The sequence below is a fragment of the Antechinus flavipes genome, chromosome 4 (genome assembly GCF_016432865.1).
Source record: "Antechinus flavipes isolate AdamAnt ecotype Samford, QLD, Australia chromosome 4, AdamAnt_v2, whole genome shotgun sequence".
NCBI lineage: Eukaryota > Metazoa > Chordata > Mammalia > Dasyuromorphia > Dasyuridae > Antechinus > Antechinus flavipes.
The window spans coordinates 120,889,489-120,913,837 of NC_067401.1; the positions used below are offsets into that span (position 1 = coordinate 120,889,489).

At 34.7% G+C, this 24,349-nt stretch overlaps 1 protein-coding gene across 5 annotated transcripts in view; it reads right to left on the reverse strand.

Moving 5' to 3' along the window:
* Positions 1-992: 992 nt before the first annotated feature.
* The window catches only part of AKAP1 (A-kinase anchoring protein 1), a 68,947-nt gene continuing 45,590 nt past the window's right edge, over positions 993-24,349 (reverse strand). For 3 of the 5 annotated variants that reach the window (XM_051994234.1, XM_051994231.1, XM_051994233.1), the window contains exon 11: positions 18,343-19,565. In XM_051994234.1, coding sequence (XP_051850194.1) covers positions 19,491-19,565 — 75 coding nt within the window. In that variant the 3' untranslated portion in view covers positions 18,343-19,490. Of the gene's footprint in view, positions 1,233-18,342; positions 19,566-22,639; positions 23,862-24,349 lie in introns of those variants that run through there. The other 2 variants (XM_051994232.1, XM_051994230.1) reach the window with 2 other exon arrangements.

Consider the following 24,349-nt stretch of genomic DNA (forward strand, 5'->3'; position numbering starts at 1 on the left):
TGAGAACAAACTCAACATGTGCATTATGTCTACATTAGTAATTGCACAATAAGAGCACAGGAAAAGGGACATGTTAATACAGGATAATAGGGTCACAAAGATTGCTCACAGAGCACCAGCAGAAGGAAGGGTCCCTTGTCTGCAGGGTCTTTACTGATTTGATGGGTTGGGCAATGCTGACAAGCACTATTTGTCATACTGACAACATCAAACAATCCCAGGAATGTAGACTACCTTCGTGTGAGATAAGGTTGATTATGGGAACAGGATGGACTGAAGAGTTCATATCATAGCTCATATCTGAATAAGATTTCCTTCTACATGGTGCCCAGAAGGTAATTTGACCTTTACTTGAAGACCTCCAGTGAGGGAGAACCCCTCTCTTGAAACATCAGTTTCACTTTTATTTAGCTCCAGTCTTCACCTGTGTCTCAGCTGCCTTCTCCCTGCTTCCATTGGTGAATTCTTCCTCATTCTCTGAACTTCCATGTCCAGATCCCCACAAGGATATCTTCCTCACCTCTCTATTCACTCAATAGGATCCTTGGTGGCAATTTTTTTTTCCTTTTCTTATTTGTATTTATGTTCCTAACACTTAGCATAATGCCTAATATACAGTAGGCATATAATATTTGTTGTAAATAAAATTCATTTATTTATTTATTTGTTTGTTTGTTTATTTATTTCAGGGCAGCTAAGTGGCATAGGGAGCTAAGCTCCACAGTTCCATGGAGCACCAGCCCTGGAATCAGGAGGACCAGAGTTCAAATTCAACTTCAGACTCAACACTGACTAATTCTGTGACTCTAGGAAAGTCATTTAACCTCAACTGCCAAAATTGCCAAAAAAAATAAAATAACTATATTTCACTACAATTGAGGCAGAAGCAAATGGCACACCAGACCTGCAATCAGGCTCCAATTCACTTGCATATGACGGCATCACCTCCCAGATGTCATGGTCCCTCTTTTGAGAAGGAAGGAAAACAACAATTTTTCTAATGAACATATCACTTGGCTCTAAGTTTAATAAGCAGAATGAATTTTAAAATCTTCCTTTATGAATTGCCAGATGCAACCCTGGCTTTGCCATTCCGCCAAGCCAGGAAAGACTTTGTTACTAAAGCCAAGTGGTGCAGTAGAAAGAACTCTGGGATTCTAGAGTCAGAGGAGCTGGGTCCCAGCTGTGCTATTCAATATCTGTGTCATCTCTTTGGGCCTTGATTTTTTCATCTATAAAATAAGAAGGTTAAAAGGACAGATCTCAGAAGACAAAATGAATCAATTTTGAATACATAAAATTGAAAAGTTTTTGTACAAACTTTTAAATTAAAATAAGAAGAGAAAATTAATAAGAGGGGGAACCCATTAGACTGGCTAAAATTACAAAAAAGGAAAATGACAAATGTCAGAGGGGATGTAGGAAAATGCATTCTTGGTAGGGCTAAGAATTAGGCCAATCATTCTGCCAAAAAAAAAAAAAAAAAAAAAGGAACTATGCTTCCAAAACTATTAAATTATACATAACCTTTGACCCAGAAATTTCTTTCCTAGAATTATACCCCCAACATATTATATTTCTGAGGGTTATTATATAATCTTACCTAGGGTTATTAAAAGAAATAAAGTATATGTATATGGATTATATATAATACATGTACACACACACACATACACACACACAAATATATGATCAGTTTATATATGTATATGTGCTTGTGTGTGCATGTATGTACACAGATATACATACACATATATATTTATTTATTTTTTACACATTTTCATATGCGTCATGTTGGGAGAGAAAAATCAGAAAAGGGAAAAATCATGAGAAAGAAAAAAGAAGGGAAAAAAGGGTAAAAATAGAGTGTGATGATCTAGAATCAGTCTTTATAGTGTCCTCTTTGGATGTGGATGGCATTTTCCATCCAAAGTTTATTGAATTTTAACATATTTAACATGTATTGGATTACCTGCCATTCAGGGGAGGGGGTGGGGAAATTTGGAACACAAGGTTTTGCAAGGATCAATGTAAAATTTTCTAAAATTAGTTTATTCATTTTTATAGAATAATAATAATATTCCATTACATTCATATTCCATAACTTATTCATTCATTCAACAACTGAGGGACATCCTCTCAATTTCCAATTCCTTGCCACTACAAAAAGAGCTGCTACAAACATTGCACATGTGGGTCCTTTTCCTCCTTCTTTGATCTCTTTGGGATATGGACTGAATAGTGGCACTGCTAGATCAAAGGTTAGTTTTATAGCCTGAATATAGTTCCAAATTGCTTTCTAGAATGGTAGGATTATGTCATAACTCCATCAACAATGCATTAGTATAGTATCACACATCTCTTTTTGTAATGGCAGAATTGAAAACTAAGGGGATACCCATTCAACTGTAGAACAGCTAAAAAAAAGTGATAGAATATGAATATGACAATATTCAATTGTTTTGTAAGAAAAGATGAAATGGATGGTTTCAGAAAAACTGATACAAAGTGAAAGTGAGCAAAACAAGAATAATGCTTTACACAGTAATAGCAATATTGGGGAAAAAAACAACTTTGAAAGTAAAGAGTTCTGATCAATGCAGTGACTAATAGAATTTCAAAGGACTCACGACAAAGCACATTCACCACTTTCAGATAAAGAGAGCTGATGGACTCACAATGCAGATATTTTCTTTTCTATCATTTTTTTTTTTAATTTGGGGAACATGGGGATTCATTTTGCATGACTGTTATACATATTTTAAATGGCTTTTGTTTTTCTTACTTTCTCAGTGGGTAAAGGACAGAGAAGGGAGAGAATTTGGAACTAAAAATAAAAGAGAAGTTATTTTTTAAAAAGAATAATTTAAGACATCCACAGAGCCTTTCAACAGTTAACAAAGACTTACTTAGATATAGTACAAGAATATTCAAGATGAAGAAAACATCTCAAGTTGATTCAGCTAAGTGAAGCTCCCTAGCCTGAGGTGGTCAAGTCAATCAGCCAAATAGCAGAGTCCCTGTAGTTCTGTATGGTTGCTATGCTTTTAGGCAACCAGGAAGTGATATAGTCCTAACTTCTAGTATCCTGAGTTAATTAAGATTTGAGCACAGTCAATATCTTGAGAAAAAGTTATTCTGGCCTGTATGGGTAATGAGGGGAAGAAAGAAAAGGGAGAGGGCAGAGAATTAGAATAATGCTCCCACAATAGTCCAATATAAAAAATATATTAGAAACTGATGAAAATATATAAGAATGACAACCAATAGATAAATGGTCAAAGAATATGAAAAAACACTTCTCAAAGGGATGAATCTAAACAATTAATAGCCATGTGATATATTTTTTAAAAGTTCCAAATCACTATTAGAAGAATTCAAACAAAAAAATCCTTGAGGCTTCATATCTCACACCTATTAGATTAATAAAGATGCAAGAATGAAAATGAAAATTGTTTGGAAAGGCCATGGGAAGACAGGCATTGGTAGGAAAACTATGGATTGATCCTACCATTCTGGAAAACGGTTCAGAACTATGTAGGAAAAATGCATACCCTTTGCATATGATCTATTCATCAGAGAGACCAAGGGACCCATAGTTCTATATAAAAATATTTTTATAGCACATCTTTTTGTATGTACAACAAAACCAAAACAAAATGGTGTGAAAATAGAGTGTTTAATAAATCCTAATTAATCACCTTGATTTGTTTGAGCTCTCTCATATCCAGAAGAGGTCAGACTGACACGGGAATCAGAATCAGTTGAGCAAGAAATAAAACAGCATTCCTTAAGTTGGGTTCATCAGAAATTCCTTGCAGTACTGGCACATCAGAGATTCCTTGTAGTACTAGCATGCTAAACCCAGAACTCCCCCTGCTATGCCAATTAACCAACTCAGAATGATTCATGCTAACTCCCAGTTATATATATATATATATGAAATTGTTTCAGAGAAACCTGGGAATATATTAAATGATACAACAAAATAAGTAGAACCAGGAGTACAATTTAACCAAGAAAAATAGCTGTAAAGAATAACAGAGTTAACAAGGAGTTGGAAAGAGTTCAGACAAACCACAAACTCCAGAGGATCAATGACAAGCATGCTATTGCTATCCACCTCCTACTGGAGGGGTGAAGAGAATTGATACAGAATGATACATTTCTGGATTTGGCAAATATGTGCATTTTTGGCATTTTTTCCCAACCATGTTTCTTTCTTGTGAGAATTCTTGCTTTCTCCCTTTTGATTTGAAGGGGCTCAGTTTTCAAAAAGAAAAAAACAAGAGAGATCGATGAAGCATTTTGAAAAAAAAAATGCACAAAAAGTAAAAAAAAGGAAATTTTGTTGGTGAATTTTTTACAAACTTGTTCTTTAATCTATATAACAAGATTCTTGGTTCCACAAATAATCTCTTTTTTAAAATTTTCACTTTATATGTGTGTGTGTGTGGAGGAATTTTTTTCTTTTTGGTGTTCATTAAATTGAGAATTAATATTATTTTAAATAAAAGTTTCATCTTTCAGCAGAAAAACTCCCCACCTTAAATGGATTGGACCAGATGACCTCAAAAGGACATCCTTCTCTACAAGCCCTAGTTTTAGAATCCTACAATAATCTAATGATTCGGTAATATATATATATTACTTTTATATGACAAATTTTGAATTGTTTATTTTTTCCTATTACACAGGCATTGGAATTCTCAGAATGATAATAGTTCATATCTCCAGTTTTTAAAGATGACTAACAGAAATATTTGATTTAACAGGAGGATTTACCCTGAAACAAATCAAACATGATCCCAGTAAAAAAGCAAGGAAGGGATCTGGGGTTGCATCCTGAAAACCTAGGGATTCAAATTTGGCTTGATTACTTACTTGGTCCCTGAACTTGGGGGGGAAAAATCATTACACCCTTACAATCTACAGGGAGAAGACATGCAAAAAAAAAAAAAAAACTTAAGAGAGAAGCAGAGAGAGATTGGGTCGAGAGAGAAATTACCTGACAGCCTCCAAAAGCCTGTGAGAAGCCCTGGGGGGAAACTATACAGAGGTCCCTCCTTGAAGAGAGGCTCTGGAGTCCATTGCACTGCTTTCCATGAAATTCAGTACCAGATAGAATCAGTCTTGCAGCATAATGAAATTTCTCAATGATAAGTTTTCTGGGCCAAATAGGCATGATGGAACATTACAAAAATAAAAACAAAATCTATCTTTCCCCTCAATGGGAAAATGACAGGTACACACATATAGTACATATCAGTGTATCAGTAAATTCAGATTCAAAGTTCCTTGATGTAGAGGTTGTCTTTTTTTTTTTTTTAATTTATATATCCTCAGTGGTTAGCAAAGAGCCTGGCTATAATAAGCACTTTCAGATCTAGAGTAAGGGGAAAATTTATAATCTAACAAGGGATACTAAAGATCACAAAAGACAAGAGATCATGAGAGACAAAACAGACAACTTTGGTTGATATCCTAAATCCTTTGCTCGAACAAAATTAATGCCAACTAGAAAAGGAGACATTACAAAATGCATAAAATATTTGGGAGTCACTCTATCAAAGCATATCCAATACTTGTAAAGATTCAATTATAAAATACTACTTAAAGGTATAAAGAAATTAAATAGCTAGAGAAATATTATAAAGAATGACAATACCACAGTTAGAAGGTCATTTATAGTTAGAAATATATACCAATAATAGGGATATTTTACAGAGAACTAGATAGATAATGACTATTCATTTGAAGAAACAAAAGATGTAGAATAAAAGGGAAATATGGGGGGAAGGTAAGAACTAAGGAGAACACAAACTAAATTATGAAAATTAGCAATCATCAAAACCATTTGGTATTTGTTAAAAAATAGAAAAGTAGATTGATGGAACAATTTTTAAAAGTAAAAATCAGAAAAAATGTAACTCAATAACTGAGTGTTTGGTAAAACCCCCAAATCACAAATTTCTTAGGAAAGAACTCTATTTGATAAGAATTGGAAAGTCTAACAGAAAACAAGCTTTCATTATGTTCTAAAATAAATTCAAATAGAGACATCCTTAATATACCACAAATACCATATGACAAAAAATTTGAAAAAATAGCAGCTATGGTAGGAGACAAATTATTCTTAACTTGCACTTTATTACACAATTGAATTGTGTCAGTCCAATTTGGAAAACTTTTGAAATTATTTGAGGAAAAGTTACCAAATTACTCGTGCTCTTTGACCCTTCAACCCCATTACTTGGTGAGAGCAATGAAAGAAATTTCCCATAAAAACGATTTTCATAGCATCACTTTTTGTGGTGGCAATCAACTGGCCACAAAATGTGTGCCCATCTATTGGGAAATGATTGAATATATTGTGATATGAGGAAGCAGTGAATTATTTTCTTATAAGCAACCATGAATATGAGAAATTTGGAGACTCTTGGGAAGACTTGTATGTACTAATGCAAAACAGAACCAAAAGGGGAAAAAACATATAACTAGACTATTACAAATTACAAAATTTAACTCAAACCCATTAATTGCTATAACTATTTTTAATTCTAGAGAATATGTGATTAAACATTTCCTTTCTGTGTTAAATAAAGGACTAACGGGTAGAGTATTGCATATGCCAGGAAATAAAGTCATTTTCTCAGGTATTTTTACTCAACTCTTTGTTACAAGGGAAGATTTAATGAAGGCATATTGGAAAATTACTATCATATAAGAAAATCAACAAAAACAAATTTAAAAGGTTATCAACAATGACAACTGCTAAATCTCATGGGCTTTTCTGTTTTCATCTTCCTTGAACCCCTTTCCCCATACATCTTGATAAGGGCAGACTACCCATCCCTCTAAAGATACTTTCTTGTTTTTCTTGGCTTCTGTGGCATTGCTTTCTCCTAGTTCTGATGATCTTTCTTTCTTTAGTTGGATTACTATTATCCAGGATGTCCTACATTTCCTTTCTCTTAAGTGAGCTCATTATTGTCCCTTGAGTTGACCTATCTTCTTTGTTGATGACCTGCAATCCTTCCCTTGAACATTATCATCTGTCTCTTAGATATTCCATTGGCATCAAATTCCATAGATCTATCTACTATATGCAGCCACAGTAATCTTCCAAAGAATAGCTCTGCATCATTTCTTAATTGAAAATATTCAGGATTACTACCTAATATCACCAGAATTAGCTTGGCATTAACAATGGGAATATTCCTATTTTTCTATCTTTAGTTCACAATATTCTATTGTACATTCTTTGCATCAAAACAGATCAGCTGAATGGTCCTCAACCTCAACATGCAGCATCCTATTCTGCATTTCTACATACTATTCCCTTCATTCCCTTTTTTATCTTATAATAATCAATTCTAGATAATAATTCTTCATTGAGCTCTTTCTTGATGTCACTCCCTCACCCTTCACTGTTACTTGCCTTGTGAATGTCATATTTCATCTTGTAGAAATAAGCCCTGAGGCTAACAGACTTTGGTTTTTGGTCTTTCCATCACTAGTACCTAATATAGTCATTCCACTGAGTAAAGGCTTATTTTCAATATATAATGAAAAATTTACTCTTTTTATTTATCCAGAATCACAAAATTAAATGGAAGAGATCTCAAGAAACCAGGTACTCCAATTTGGACTAAACAGAAATTCCCTGCTAGAACATACCTAACATGCAGTCATCCACTTGGGAAGTGATAGATTTAAAACCTGAATGGGAACTCAAGGCCACCTAGTCCAACTCTGTTATTTCACATATAGAAAAATGAAGAACCAGAGAAGCTTGTCTGCAGAACATTTTAGTGCCAGCTTAGATTCTTCCCTGGCATTGGTTTAGGGCTAATATTTGTAATATAAGAGCATTTATTTTATTAAGAGCTTAAAACAAAGAGTGAGGGAAGGGGCAGAAAGAGAATTATACAAATGTTTTTTCAGCTATCTGTACTACCATGCCCTCTCCATTAAAAAAGAAAAAAAGAATGGCATAGCTTCCAGGAATAGAGGATTGTCGTGCTATTCTCCTGCCTTAGTCAGGATAGCATTTACTTAAGGCTCAAAAGTTTGCAAGGGTGCTTTACAACTATACTACATCTTCCAAACAGCCTGTGAGGTAGGTATTATTATTATACCCATTTTAAAGAAGAGAAAATTAAGGCATATGGGTTTAAATCACGTATCCAGAATCACAGAGCTTGGTAAGTTTCTTGAGGTTGAATTTTATCTCAGACCTAACTCAAGATCTAGCATTCTATCCACTGGGCCACTAAGAAACTGGATGATCTAAATAACACCTGGAGAAGGGCCAGCCCAAAAGCTGAAATACCTAAGAAATTGAGAGCTTTAGCATAGAAAGAGAAAGCCCAAGAGGAAGGGATGAGAGTTCTCTTCACTTATTTTACCTCTTCTACAGAGTTAGTCTCAGCCTTCAACAATCTCTTCCATAGCATTCAGGCTGCAATATTTTATGTTGCTACCTTTCTATGAGTATGTTCACTCTCACCCATAACTAGACCACAAGTTCCTTGAGGACGTGAAACTTACTGCATTTTATACTTCTGTATTCCTAGCACCTGGACATTCATACTAAACACTCCAACATTTAATCAAAAAAAAGTATCAGAATAACAAGCAATGAACTCTGTTAATAAAAAAAAAAAAAAAAAAAAACACTTTTTTGGCTTGCCAGGAAGAGTGTGAAAATCTACTCCAGGACAACAAAGACTTGGGGAACGAATAATTAAGATCCAGGGCTAAAAAGAATCTCCTTCCCATAGTCCACAGCAAAATGAATTCTGAAATGTCTTCAACTCAGTGTTAACTATCCTTGCTCCAAGAAAAAAAAAGTTCCCAAATTTCTCTAGTTGAATGAAAGAAACTCCTAAGAGTCCCCTTTCCTTATCTATTTCACCAAACCTCATTCTAACCCTAACATTTTTCTCCAAAAAGGGCTTTTCCAAGATCAAATCATCTATCCCCCTAATTTGGAGTGGCTTTTTTAAAATCCTTTTCTTTTTTTAATTTTTTATAATGAGACTTTTAAAACATGAAATCAAATAGAAAACAAAATGTTTCATAAATTTCAAAGAATGCAATCTTTTCCACAAGAATGTGGAGATTTGAAGATGGTCATCCCAAAAAAGCACTAGAGGGAGCCAAAAGCAAGTTACTGGAAGAAATGATCAGTTCCCCAACTGAAAGCAATTTTTTTTGTAATGATGGACAGTTTAAAGTACCTGAGTGGCAATTCTATCACCCATAATCTATTACCCTCCCTCCTCCACCCTTTTCCTCTTGTAAGCCCCTGCATCATACACATATTGACTATATGACCATAGGTAAAACACATTTCATAAAAGCTAGAAGGCAATACTTCTAGTAGAAAATCATATCCAAATCCCTCATTCTTCAGGAAAATTGAAGCTCAGAAAGAATAGGACTAACTCAAGTCAGAAGGCTTGCTAATGAAAGAACTAGGAATGAAACCCAGGTATCTTGATTGTCCATAATGAGATCTTCCTAGTACAAAATCTACTCTTTTTTTGGTACATTCAAGTACATTCTCTTTCCTGGTCATATCTCTGATCCTGCTTAGCTAAGCTCTCAACTCCTTCTGACTCATACCTAATTGTTCCTATCAATTAACCAAATTTTTATTAAACACCACACCATAAAGTACCACATATCAGGGACACTACAAAAAATGAAATAATCTCTATTAGAGATTTGGATTTTATGTCCCCCATATTAAGGATGACAATATAAAGAGATTTCTGATTTCTCTCATTGCTTCTTATTTTTGAAGGGTTACATTCTGCTGAATGAGAAAAAGAGAAGAGGAGGTTTAAAAAAGTTTTTGTGATTGTCTGATGTCTGATGACATATGATATCCAGATTTTGACAAAGAAGTTTCATATTTATATCAGCTTATCTTCATTAATGCCTTGAGGTCAAGAAGGTGGATGGTGATGGTAGACATTTTCAAGATGGGATCAAGAGCTAGAGAAATGGAGTGATTTAGAAAGCCTAGAAAACTCAACCTCAACTTGCAGTTCAATGTTCTTTTCTAGTACATCATTTTTCGTCCCCATACTCTCCCTCCCCCGCCCCACCCCCAAGTCTTTCCTAGAAGGGTAATTGTTAAGATAAAGTCTAGGGAGGAAGTAGCCACCACTGATCATAAAATTTAGAGTTTTTATTTAGGCTAAATGTTCATGTATGAAGAAAACAGAGTCTGGTTTAGGTAACAACTGACTGTTCAAGACCACAGAAAGTAGGATCCTAGGATTTGAATTCCTAAATCCTGATTCAAATCCAATAACATTTTCCCCATCATAACATGAAACCTCACCAGTAATAACTAATTTCTTATAAAAAGAGAAGATAGAAATGAAATTGAAAAATACTTAAGTGCTTAAGATAATAAGAGTTCTAAACAGACTCCATTCCCCAGAGGAACATTTGTTAAAAAGGAGTAAAACCTTAGGAGGATTTTAAAGCCAAACAATGTCTCTAGAGGCCATCTCTATTCTATAAACCAAAGCGCCTTAAATTGTGGATCAATGCCTTACATTATGGGGGTTGCAAAAAATCTGGTAACAGTAAGAGATTTCTGAATTCTCTACATCTTGCAGTATCAAATATTCTGCCAAGATTTAATTCTTTATGTAAAAATAAATAAGCACATCTCATTAGTATGTGATTTTGCTTTTATATTTAATAAATGATAAAATTATATATAGATGTATATATATATATATACACAAATATATGTATACCAATATATATACACCAAAGAATTGTTTTAAAATAAATGTGATGACAAGGTTTTACAAAGCTGGATGTTGGAAACTATCTTTGCCATGTAGTTTGAAAAATAAAAAGCTATTATTGTAAAAATAAATTAATAAATGTGTGATTTATTATGAGTAAATGTTTCATTTGCAAACCAATTTTATATATCTATATACTCAGGGTCACATAAATAATTTTTGGATCAAAAGGATTTGCAAATGGAAAAAGTTTAAGAAGTTCTGCTACAAATGATTACCATAAAAATATTTTGGGAAGGGGAGCAGGGAAAAGGGCAGCTAAAGAAAGGTGGTGAAGATATCAAAGCTTTCTTTATACCATTAGGGTGATTAATATCAGCTCCTGAAGTCATAGATCTCTAACAGGCAGTAGACATTGGCTGCCCAAGGAAATTAACAGTACAACCAGCTGAGAAAACAAAAGCCACATAATGAGTAGTCAACTGTACTTAGCACTAATATTATGCTTAACTCTGGGCCCCTAGCCAAGAATGCAAACGAAGCTATGGTTCTGGAATAAGATAGGGCTTGACCCAAGAAAGCCTCTCACCCCAAAGGTCATAAGGCAATTATAACCTCAACTAAAATGGAGGGACGACTCAACCTCAGTAAACATCATCCTGTTGGAATCTAAACAAATTTGAATTCAGGTGCTCTTGATTCCAGGCCTGGCACTCGAGCCACTGTGACACCTAGCTGCTGTGTGGATATTCATATATCTGCTTAGAAAAATAAGTAGAATTGATCAGAGAAATGCAAATTAAGACAACTCTGAGATACCACTACACACCTGTCAGATTGGCTAGAATGACAGGGAAAGATAACACATAATGTTGGGTGGGAAAACTGGAACACTGATACATTGTTGGTGGAATTGTGAATGGATCCAACCATTCTGGAGAGCAATCTGGAATTATGCCCCAAAGGCATACCCTTTGACCCAGCAGTGTCCAATGTCCCAGGGATTATATCTCAAAGAGATCTTAAAGGAGAGAAAGGGACCCACATGTGCAAAAATGTTTGTGGCAGCTCTTTTTGTAGTGGCAAGAAACTGGAAACTGAGTGGATGCTCATCAATTGGAGAATGGCTGAATAAGTTATGGTATATGAATGCTATGGAATACTATTGTTCTGTAAGAAAGGACCAGCAGCATGATTCCAGAGAGGCCTGGAGAGACTTACATGAACTGATGCTAAGTGAAATGAGCAGAACCAGGAGATCATTATACATGGCAACAACAAGACTATATGATCAATTCTGATGGATATGGCTTTTTCCAATGAGTTGACTGATGCCAGTTGCAATTGTTCAGTGATGCAGAGAGCCATCTACACCCAGAGAGAGGACCGTGGAAACTGAGTGTGGATCACAACAACACATTCTTTCTCTTTCTGTTGTTGGCTTGCATTTTGTTTTCTTACTCATTTACTTACTTTTTTATCTGATTTTTCTTGTGCAGCAAGAGAATTGTATAGATGTTTACCCATGTTGGATTTAACATATATATAACATATATTGGATTGCTTGCCCTGTAAAGGAGGAAGTGGGGGGGAAGGAGGAGAAAATTTGGAATACAAGGCTATGAAAGGGTCAGTGTTGAAAAATTATCCATGCATATGGTTTTTTGTTTATCTTTTTGCTGAGGCAATTGGGGTTAAGGAACTTACCCAGGGTCACACAGCTAGGAAGTTATATTAAGATCCTCCTGACTTCAGGGCTAGTGCTCTATCTACTTCGACACCTAACTGCCCCCTGTGCATATGTTTTAAAAATAAAAAGCTTTTTCAAAAAAGGGGGAAAAAAAGAAAAAGGAAAAGTGAACAATCTGACCCAAGGATCTGATGCCAATGTAAAAGAAAATGAAGAGAAAATACCTGATGATTCAGTGAAGCAAAAGGATTACAAAGCCAAAAGATTTGAAAAATTAGAACAAATGAGATCAATTATCAAAAAACAACTGCCTTGGAAAACACTATGAGAAGAAAATTTAACAATCACTAGACTCTAAAAATTATGACCAAATATAAAAAGTTGGAAGAATATTTCAAAAAAAATCATAAAACTTCCAAGAACTTTTTTTTTTGGCACAAATTCTGTTATTTATTTATTTCTTTTTTTTATTAAAGTTTTTTATTTTCAAAACATATGGATGGATAATTTTTCAACACTGATCCTTGCATAACCTTGTATTCCAAATTTTCTCCTCCTCCCCTCTCCCACCACTCCCTTCCCTTACAGGGCAAGCAATCCAATATATGTTATACATGCTAAAATATGTTAAATCCAATATGTATAAACATACTTATACAATTATCTTGCTGCAAAAAAGAAAATCAGATCAAAAAGGAAAGAAAATAAGAAAAAAAAATGCAAGGGAACAACAACAAAAAGAGTGAGAATGTTACTGTATCCAAAAACTCTGAGTCAGAGGACAAAGTAAACATAGAAAGAACTGTGTCATCTGAAAAAAATAACAAATTGAACATACTCAGAAACATTATAACAAAAATCCAAAGTTTTCAGGTAAAAGAAAAACTACTACAAGTATTCAAGAATAAAAGTATCACATAAGACTTGCTACCAACTACTATAAAGAATATCTTGCAATATGGTATAACAAAGGTAAAAGAAGAAAGGCTTACCATATCAAGAATAACTAATCCTGCAAAAATGAGTATACTCTGATGCAATTTTTCCTTCTGGGAAAATTACAGTTGAATATAATCTTTGCAACATAACAGACAAGAAAGAAAAATCCAGAAAGATAACAATTTTCAAACAATTTTTGAAAGATTGATTAAAGTTTTATATCCTAAAATGGGGGAAAGAGCTCATTGTTTCTTCAAAATCTTTTTGAGCCAAAGAGGGAGCAGACAAAATCAGGACTCTGATATAGTTTTATACCACTTTAAAGAGTAAAGAAAAAAAAAAAAAGAAAAATACAGGAAAATGGAAAAACTTAATTCCTCATAATAGAGGTGGATCAGAAAAAATATACAAACATGGAAGCAAAGGTAAGGGGAATAGTTACTTTGTAAACTTTACTCACTTGTGAACTGAAAGGAAAAAAAAAAAAAAACATTGAAAAATATAGCTACTACATACCCAAGCAAACCTATACAGAACTTAATTCAAAATTTATTAAACATTTACAATGTGTCAGGCACTATTTTACATATCAGAGATACAAATATGAAAGATTAAACACCAGTTCTTGCTCTCAAGGAGCTTATAATATACAAAAAATGAAGAGGAGCAAAGTGATATGGGATACCCAGCACAAGGACATAATGTTTTATGTAGTCAAAACCAAGCAGAGCTGATATTAGAAAATGGAGAATTACTTGGAAAGTTCAAAACCCTCTTAAAGGAAGTTTTAGAGAAGAGTTAATGCTTTATCCTTCAAGTCCTCCAGAGGAAAGAAGCAACTTTGGAAGCTGAAAAGTTATTGAGTACTCAACCAAAGAATGTGGTATTAAAATCAATTGGAAAACTAAAGAAGGGGAAATAAAGCAAAACTAAAGGACAGATTATAAAGGGGATACTTAAAGGAGAAAGGGGATAAGTGGGACCTTTGTAAGATAAGCAATGGATTAGAGGTATCGGACTGTTTATACATTCTCAGAGGCACTTTGATTTTCTTCAATTTACATTATGATAAAGGAAGGTTTTTACTATGGAAGGAAATGAACTGGTGGGCCAGTCACAGAGGGAGGGAGTCTATCAAGAAAGCTTTTAAAATGGAAAAAAAATCCTTTATATTAGTATTATTTTATAAAAATATTATTCCACCCTCGCAAATATCAACTGATAGCAGTGTTCTGGAAATTCTAATTTAATATGTAGATAGTTATTTTTAAAAATTACAAAGCAAGTTTAATTGGTTGCAAAGATGATTGTTATATTTCTAGTTGTTTAAAACATAAAAATTAAGTATTCCTGAGAAACTTCCACCTTTCCCCTACTTCCTCCATCCCTATCTTTCTTTCATCCTTTTGCCCATGCAATCTTTACTTCATAGTATTTCCAAAGCTGAAATCAAGTGAAAAAAATCCAGTTCTACCACAGTCCAACAATTGTTGGTATTAAAAAACTCTCAGGATTATTAACAGACTAATGTAGTAAGAATAGGGGAGAAGTCACACTAGGCTAAACCAAACACATCATTACTCAATCTTGACCTTGATGCCTTTTCCTAGAATTCATTTAAAATGGCTATTTTAAAATTTTCACATGCATGTTAGGATATACATGTGTACAGGTGTGTGTACCTATATGTATATACTTATGCATGCATGTACATGCACAAATAGATATTTGTAGATTTGTGCCCATATACACAAGCAGCTAAGTGACACAGTGACTAGAATGCTAGGTCTGAATTAAAATTAAGAGATTTTCTAACTGTGTGACTAAAGCAAGTCCCTTAACCCCATTTCCTTCTATTTCTTCTGTAAAATGAGCTGCAAGAAAATAGCAAAACTACTCCAATATTATTACCAAGAAAATCTCAAATGGGATCACAAAGAACCAGACACAACTGAAATATTTATGCATGTATATGCACAAACATTTGTATGTATATACACATAAATCCTGTGACTTGATGTAGTTGTCCTCAAGGACAATGGCAATATATCCAGATTAACAACACTCTAAGAAAATTCCAAATGGGATCTCAAAGAGATAGATACAACTGAAATATATTTGTGTGCGCATATTTGCATATGCACACAAAGATTTGTCTATACACACACACACTATATATATGAAAGTAGACTTAACCATTGTCATAGAAGAGTTTTAGAGTGTGTCTATTAGACCTTACTTTCCAAGAGAAAAGTTGGGCAGATAATCTGTTAAATATACAAAATATGTTTTATACATAACATGTGTTATATATAACACATATAATATACACATACGTATCCTGTAACTTGGCATGGTTGTTCTCACTAAGAAAATGTGACAATGTATGCAGGTTAGGAACTCTGGTTCATGTGTTCTCCCATTAGTTTATCACAAAAGGGTCCATCCAGTATGAGGACCTTCAGTGATGTTTCTACCATTGTCAGAACATCTATGGGGAACACACAGGCTGGCATTTAGGTGTTCCTCACTTGTGTTATCTGGCTAACCCATCTTATTTTATTGTATACTTTATTGACATCCTTGACAATTCTTCTAGCATCAATACTCACACCAACCATGTGACTGAAAGATTTTCAGTTCTTCAGAGATTATAGTGTTATGATTCTTTGCCATTATGATTTATTGTCAAATACAGATACCAATAAGATATTATCTTAAAAATAGGCTTCTTATTTCAGGAAGTTGTTTCATTAAGAGTTCACAACTTTCAAGGAGGGAAGAAGGAAGGAGAAGGAAAAAAGAAAATTCACTGAATTACTTTCAAAAAATATACAGGAGAGTAGGTAAAGTTCATAAAAAGACACAGATGAGGGTGATAGCCATTGCTGGATTACATTTAACACATTGTAATAGAAGCTGTAACATGCATTCTCTATTCTTTGCATGTTGAAATACTTATTTGTTGATGTTTAATTAAAACATTAAAATTTACAATAAAATTTTAACCAAAAAAAAAAAAAAAATCAACAACCTCATTCAATTTGTTGTACATAGTTACACAATTAGTCTCATGATTAAAAGCTCATCATTCAGCTATCAAAACAGAAGCCAAAGCTTTAAAAACAGAAACCAAAGTTTAAAGCCCAGCTTTAAACTGCACTCAGATTTTTGAGACACACTGTACTGAGCCAGCACAGCTCACATCTGAGACAGAGGAGAGACTAGCAGTCCCATTTTGATTGGGACTTTTTGTCCAATATGTTTTTGCTTTGGGAGGACAGTCAAGACTGACCTTGTCTGCCTACTCCCTGGGATACTGGAGATTGGGACAATGATTGTGAGGATAAGAACTTGAACAATCACAAAAAGGAATGGTTGGCTATAAATGACCAGAGGTCTCCATTCAGGGAGTTTCCTGTGGTGGCAGAAGGCTTGAATAGTCCTATAGACTTCTCATTATGAGAATAAGAGATGCTTCTTGTGGACCTCTTTGATAAAGAGAGCCTTAATTGATCAAAGATGGACAGAAGCAGCTACACTCAGAGAAAGAACACTGGGAAATGAATATAAACTGCTTGCATTTTTGTTTTTCTTCCCGGGTTATTTATACCTTCTGAATTCAATTCTCCCTGTGCAACAAGAAAACTGTTCGGTTCTGCACACATATATTGTATCTAGGATATACTGCAACCCATTCAACATGTAAAGGACTCTTGCCATCTGGGGGAAGGGGTGGAGGGAGGGAGGGAAAAATTTGAACAGAAGTGAATGCAAGGGATAATGCTGTAAAAAATTGAATGCAAGGGATAATGCTGTAAAAAATTACCCTGGTATGCGTTCTATCAATAAAAAGTTATTAAAAAAAAAAAAGAGAGAGAGATGCTTCTTGAAGGGTAATCATTCACTGTCCTTTCAACACAAACCCTGCTCCCAGGCCCAAAGTTTAAGGTAGAATGACCTGAGCTCCCCACACCAAGGATTCATTTAAGAGAACCCAGTAGGACTCCAATTAAAAAAAAGGAACTACAGATTATAACCTTCCAGAATTATTCACCTAAGACACAGTGGACAATTAAGATATTCCTTAGATTAAAAGTTATTCTTAAAATCCATTTTGCAAAAGACTTGCTTTAAAATGAAAAAAAAAATTAAGGTTTTTTAGTTCTCTGCTAGGTCCTCATTCACCAGGTTCCTTCCTATCTGATTAGACAACATTCAACACTTTTTCTTCTATTTTGACAGGCTGAGCATAGAGCCTCTCACCAGGGTTGCCTACATGTAGGAAACCATACTTATTACAGGTGCTTTTTAAAAATTAATTTTTAAAATCCTAAATACAAATATTTCAATATAAATACCAGGGAAGAGAAATGTAATTGAAACTGAACTTGTTACCTTTTAGATAGGAGACAAAAGATAATGGAAGACATACAAGAAAGGGAATAGATATTTAGTCTAAGCAAAATTATTGTATCCTTTTATTCACACTTAGACTAAAGACAAATCACTAGCTGTTCACAGTTCTCCTACTGGTCATTAGAGAAGATGGAGGTTCCTTGTCTTCTGTAAGGAGTAATGGAAAGGATGATTTTGTGTCAACCATTTTTTTTAAGCACCTTAACCTTTAGCATAGGACATAACTTTCTCTGATTATGCCAAATTTCAGATACTCCATGAAGTAAGGTTATTTGAAGGTATACCACATAAGACGGACACATTCACCATTGTCTCCACTGGGAGACTTTTATAGTCTATTAGACCTTACTCGCTTTCCAAGGGAAAAGTTGAGCAGATAATCTGTTAGAATCACTATAGAACCAAGAACTGATAGGGCATAATGACAAAAAACTTTGCCTATAAGCCTCCCATCCAACCCCTATCACCTTCACCCAAACCCCTAAGACAGCAATTATACTCAAGAAAACAGGCTCAAGTTTATACAATTCATTTTTTTATATAAGTTTTATGTTAGCTTAAATTACTTTAACAATTTTAAATTGCACAATTCTTTTGCCAGTCTAAAAAGAGCAAAGAATTAATCAAAAAGACACACCACTGCAATATTAATTCCATTTGATTACTTTTTACAGATCTGTACAGCAGAATAACAAAGAATTCCTCAATTCATATAGCAATCCTGATCATGCTGTCCTGTGCATAGTAGGGCGGAAAATGTGTCTCGCCAAGACGCTTTGGGAATGACAGCTGGAAGGACTATGCACAGTGAACTGTCTACCTAATCGAGGATATTGGGAGGTGGAAAAAAAGCTTGAGTTCCCTTTCTTCTCCAGTGTTTCTTGTACAAAATATTACAGTGATTTTTTTTCTTTATATATTTACAGACTTTGCACAAATAGAAAATGGTTACAAATTACACTTAGGCTTGGCAGTTTGACAGGTCCTCTCCTTTGCCCACCTTCCTGGCCCCACTGGGGGACAGGGGAAGAATCTCCAGAGGCCAAAACTGTGGCTATTGTCCTGTACCTAACTTCTGCAAAATTTGGTTTCTTATTGATCAATAGATGAAATTCTTGAGGAGGGTGTGTACAAAAGGTGGAATACCAAAAAAGTCTACCTTTTAAAGAAGCAGGCTGTACACATTAACACTAGACACAGAGACTTAGGGAGCTTAGGAACAACAGATTTTAAAAGTAAAATAAACTCTTTCTTAAGCAGGCACCACAGCTCTGCTTAAAATGTTATTGTACTTAACAAACAGGAATAGTCACCACTTTTGGGGGGAAGGGACGGGAAGGGAAGGAAGGAAGAAGAAAGTATCTTGATTTTATTCAGAACCTTCCTTAGTTTGTGGGATGTTTAATTTTTTAAAAAATTTGAAACCACATTAAGGAGTTGTAATGATATGGCCTTGTGGTTTTAAAAAATATTCCTGCTTTTCATAGAAATGAGGTTATGTTTTCTTAAAGTGATCATAATATGGCCCAAAAAATGACTATTACTGGGGTAGGACAACATTTTGTATTCTGATGTGAAACAAGTCTTTCCCATGAGTGCCAAGCCCAATTCTAATACAGTGCAAAAAAGGATTCAGGAGGTGGTTGCCTGGGGGGGGGTTATCAAAGGCTTGTGTAGTAGCTGTCTATCCATTGAGCAAGTCCTCTTTCCACCAGTGTTCGGTTTATGGACACCGCCTGGAAAAGAGAAAGGTCACTGAAGGCAACAGCCACAATAAACTTCAGATGACAAGATATTGATGTTCTAAAGTCACATTTATGACATGAGGAACTGATGTGCAAAAATGGATTTCAAATGAAGCCATTCTTATCTATATACACATAAATCCTGTGACTTGATGTAGTTGTCCTCAAGGACAATGGCAATATATCCAGGTTAACAACACTCTAAGAAAATTCCAAATGGGATCTCAAAGAGATAGATACAACTGAAATATATTTGTGTGCGCATATTTGCATATGCATACAAAGATTTGTCTATACACACACACACTATATATATGAAAGTAGACTTAACCATTGTCATAGAAGAGTTTTAGAGTGTGTCTATTAGACCTTACTTTCCAAGAGAAAAGTTGGGCAGATAATCTGTTAAATATACAAAATATGTTTTATACATAACATGTGTTATATATAACACATAATATACACATACGTATCCTGTAACTTGGCATGGTTGTTCTCACCAAGAAAATGTGACAATGTATGCAGGTTAGGAACTCTGGTTCATGTGTTCTCCCATTAGTTTATCACAAAAGGGTCCATCCAGTATGAAGACCTTCAGTGATGTTTCTACCATTGTCAGAACATCTATGGGGAACACACAGGCTGGCATTTAGGTGTTCCTCACTTGTGTTATCTGGCTAACCCATCTTATTTTATTGTATACTTTATTGACATCCTTGACAATTCTTCTAGCATCAATACTCACACCAACCATGTGACTGAAAGATTTTCAGTTCTTCAGAGATTATAGTGTTATGATTCTTTGCCATTATGATTTATTGTCAAATACAGATACCAATAAGATATTATCTTAAAAATAGGCTTCTTATTTCAGGAAGTTGTTTCATTAAGAGTTCACAACTTTCAAGGAGGGAAGAAGGAAGGAGAAGGAAAAAAGAAAATTCAATGAATTACTTTCAAAAAATATACAGGAGAGTAGGTAAAGTTCATAAAAAGACACAGATGAGGGTGATAGCCATTGCTGGATTACATTTAACACATTGTAATAGAAGCTGTAACATGCATTCTCTATTCTTTGCATGTTGAAATACTTATTTGTTGATGATTAATTAAAACATTAAAATTTACAATAAAATTTTAACCAAAAAAAAAAAAATCAACAACCTCATTCAATTTGTTGTACATAGTTACACAATTAGTCTCATGATTAAAAGCTCATCATTCAGCTATCAAAACAGAAGCCAAAGCTTTAAAAACAGAAACCAAAGTTTAAAGCCCAGCTTTAAACTGCACTCAGATTTTTGAGACACACTGTACTGAGCCAGCACAGCTCATATCTGAGACAGAGGAAAGACTAGCAGTCCCATTTTGATTGGGACTTTTTGTCCAATATGTTTTTGCTTTGGGAGGACAGTCAAGACTGACCTTGTCTGCCTACTCCCTGGGATACTGGAGATTGGGACAATGATTGTGAGGATAAGAACTTGAACAATCACAAAAAGGAATGGTTGGCTATAAATGACCAGAGGTCTCCATTCAGGGAGTTTCCTGTGGTGGCAGAAGGCTTGAATAGTCCTATAGACTTCTCATTATGAGAACAAGAGATGCTTCTTGTGGACCTCTTTGATAAAGAGAGCCTTAATTGATCAAAGATGGACAGAAGCAGCTACACTCAGAGAAAGAACACTGGGAAATGAATATAAACTGCTTGCATTTTTGTTTTTCTTCCCGGGTTATTTATACCTTCTGAATTCAATTCTCCCTGTGCAACAAGAAAACCGTTCGGTTCTGCACACATATATTGTATCTAGGATATACTGCAACCCATTCAACATGTAAAGGACTCTTGCCATCTGGGGGAAGGGGTGGAGGGAGGGAGGGGAAAAATTGGAACAGAAGTGAATGCAAGGGATAATGCTGTAAAAAATTGAATGCAAGGGATAATGCTGTAAAAAATTACCCTGGTATGCGTTCTATCAATAAAAAGTTATTAAAAAAAAAAAAAAGAGAGAGAGATGCTTCTTGAAGGGTAATCATTCACTGTCCTTTCAACACAAACCCTGCTCCCAGGCCCAAAGTTTAAGGTAGAATGACCTGAGCTTCCCACACCAAGGATTCATTTAAGAGAACCCAGTAGGACTCCAATTAAAAAAAAGGAACTACAGATTATAACCTTCCAGAATTATTCACCTAAGACACAGTGGACAATTAAGATATTCCTTAGATTAAAAGTTATTCTTAAAATCCATTTTGCAAAAGACTTGCTTTAAAATGAAAAAAAAAATTAAGGTTTTTTAGTTCTCTGCTAGGTCCTCATTCACCAGGTTCCTTCCTGTCTGATTAGACAACATTCAACACTTTTTCTTCTATTTTGACAGGCTGAGCATAGAGCCTATCACCAGGGTTGCCTACATGTAGGAAACCATACTTATTACAGGTGCTTTTTAAAAATTAATTTTTAAAATCCTAAATACAAATATTTCAATATAAATACCAGGGAAGAGAAATGTAATTGAAACTGAACTTGTTACCTTTTAGATAGGAGACAAAAGATAATGGAAGACATACAAGAAAGGGAATAGATATTTAGCCTAAGCAAAATTATTGTATCCTTTTATTCACACTTAGACTAAAGACAAATCACTAGCTGTTCACAGTTCTCCTATTGGTCATTAGAGAAGATGGAGGTTCCTTGTCTTCTGTAAGGAGTAATGGAAAGGATGATTTTGTGTCAACCATTTTTTTTAAGCACCTTAACCTTTAGCATAGGACATAACTTTCTCTGATTATGCCAAATTTCAGATACTCCATGAAGTAAGGTTATTTGAAGGTATACCACATAAGACGGACACATTCACCATTGTCTCCACTGGGAGACTTTTATAGTCTATTAGACCTTACTCGCTTTCCAAGGGAAAAGTTGAGCAGATAATCTGTTAGAATCACTATAGAACCAAGAACTGATAGGGCATAATGACAAAAAACTTTGCCTATAAGCCTCCCATCCAACCCCTATCACCTTCACCCAAACCCCTAAGACAGCAATTATACTCAAGAAAACAGGCTCAAGTTTATACAATTCATTTTTTTATATAAGTTTTATGTTAGCTTAAATTACTTTAACAATTTTAAATTGCACAATTCTTTTGCCAGTCTAAAAAGAGCAAAGAATTAATCAAAAAGACACACCACTGCAATATTAATTCCATTTGATTACTTTTTACAGATCTGTACAGCAGAATAACAAAGAATTCCTCAATTCATATAGCAATCCTGATCATGCTGTCCTGTGCATAGTAGGGCGGAAAATGTGTCTCGCCAAGACGCTTTGGGAATGACAGCTGGAAGGACTATGCACAGTGAACTGTCTACCTAATCGAGGATATTGGGAGGTGGAAAAAAAGCTTGAGTTCCCTTTCTTCTCCAGTGTTTCTTGTACAAAATATTACAGTGATTTTTTTTCTTTATATATTTACAGACTTTGCACAAATAGAAAATGGTTACAAATTACACTTAGGCTTGGCAGTTTGACAGGTCCTCTCCTTTGCCCACCTTCCTGGCCCCACTGGGGGACAGGGGAAGAATCTCCAGAGGCCAAAACTGTGGCTATTGTCCTGTACCTAACTTCTGCAAAATTTGGTTTCTTATTGATCAATAGATGAAATTCTTGAGGAGGGTGTGTACAAAAGGTGGAATACCAAAAAAGTCTACCTTTTAAAGAAGCAGGCTGTACACATTAACACTAGACACAGAGACTTAGGGAGCTTAGGAACAACAGATTTTAAAAGTAAAATAAACTCTTTCTTAAGCAGGCACCACAGCTCTGCTTAAAATGTTATTGTACTTAACAAACAGGAATAGTCACCACTTTTGGGGGGAAGGGACGGGAAGGGAAGGAAGGAAGAAGAAAGTATCTTGATTTTATTCAGAACCTTCCTTAGTTTGTGGGATGTTTAATTTTTTAAAAAATTTGAAACCACATTAAGGAGTTGTAATGATATGGCCTTGTGGTTTTAAAAAATATTCCTGCTTTTCATAGAAATGAGGTTATGTTTTCTTAAAGTGATCATAATATGGCCCAAAAAATGACTATTACTGGGGTAGGACAACATTTTGTATTCTGATGTGAAACAAGTCTTTCCCATGAGTGCCAAGCCCAATTCTAATACAGTGCAAAAAAGGATTCAGGAGGTGGTTGCCTGGGGGGGGTTATCAAAGGCTTGTGTAGTAGCTGTCTATCCATTGAGCAAGTCCTCTTTCCACCAGTGTTCGGTTTATGGACACCGCCTGGAAAAGAGAAAGGTCACTGAAGGCAACAGCCACAATAAACTTCAGATGACAAGATATTGATGTTCTAAAGTCACATTTATGACATGAGGAACTGATGTGCAAAAATGGATTTCAAATGAAGCCATTCTTATCTATATAAAAATTGGTATTCAAGATGATCTCTCATTCTTAAAATTTAAAGAAATATTTGAAAAACATGCCAAAAGGACAGAGAACCAGTAGATTCAGGGTGCAAAGAGATATAGACAGATAAATAGGACATAACCAAGTCAATGATTTGTTTTGCTCTATTATATTTGTTACAAGCATTTTTCTTTTTTTTTTAATTATTTTTTCTTATTTGGGGAAAGAAAAGGGGAAAGAAGAAAAAATTAATTGGGAAAAAAGTTCTAACAGTCCTAATAAAATTTCCAAAAAGAAATTATAAATGTTAAGATCACTAAAGTTTAGCTCATGAAAGCAAGAGGATAGGAAAGCAAGAACCA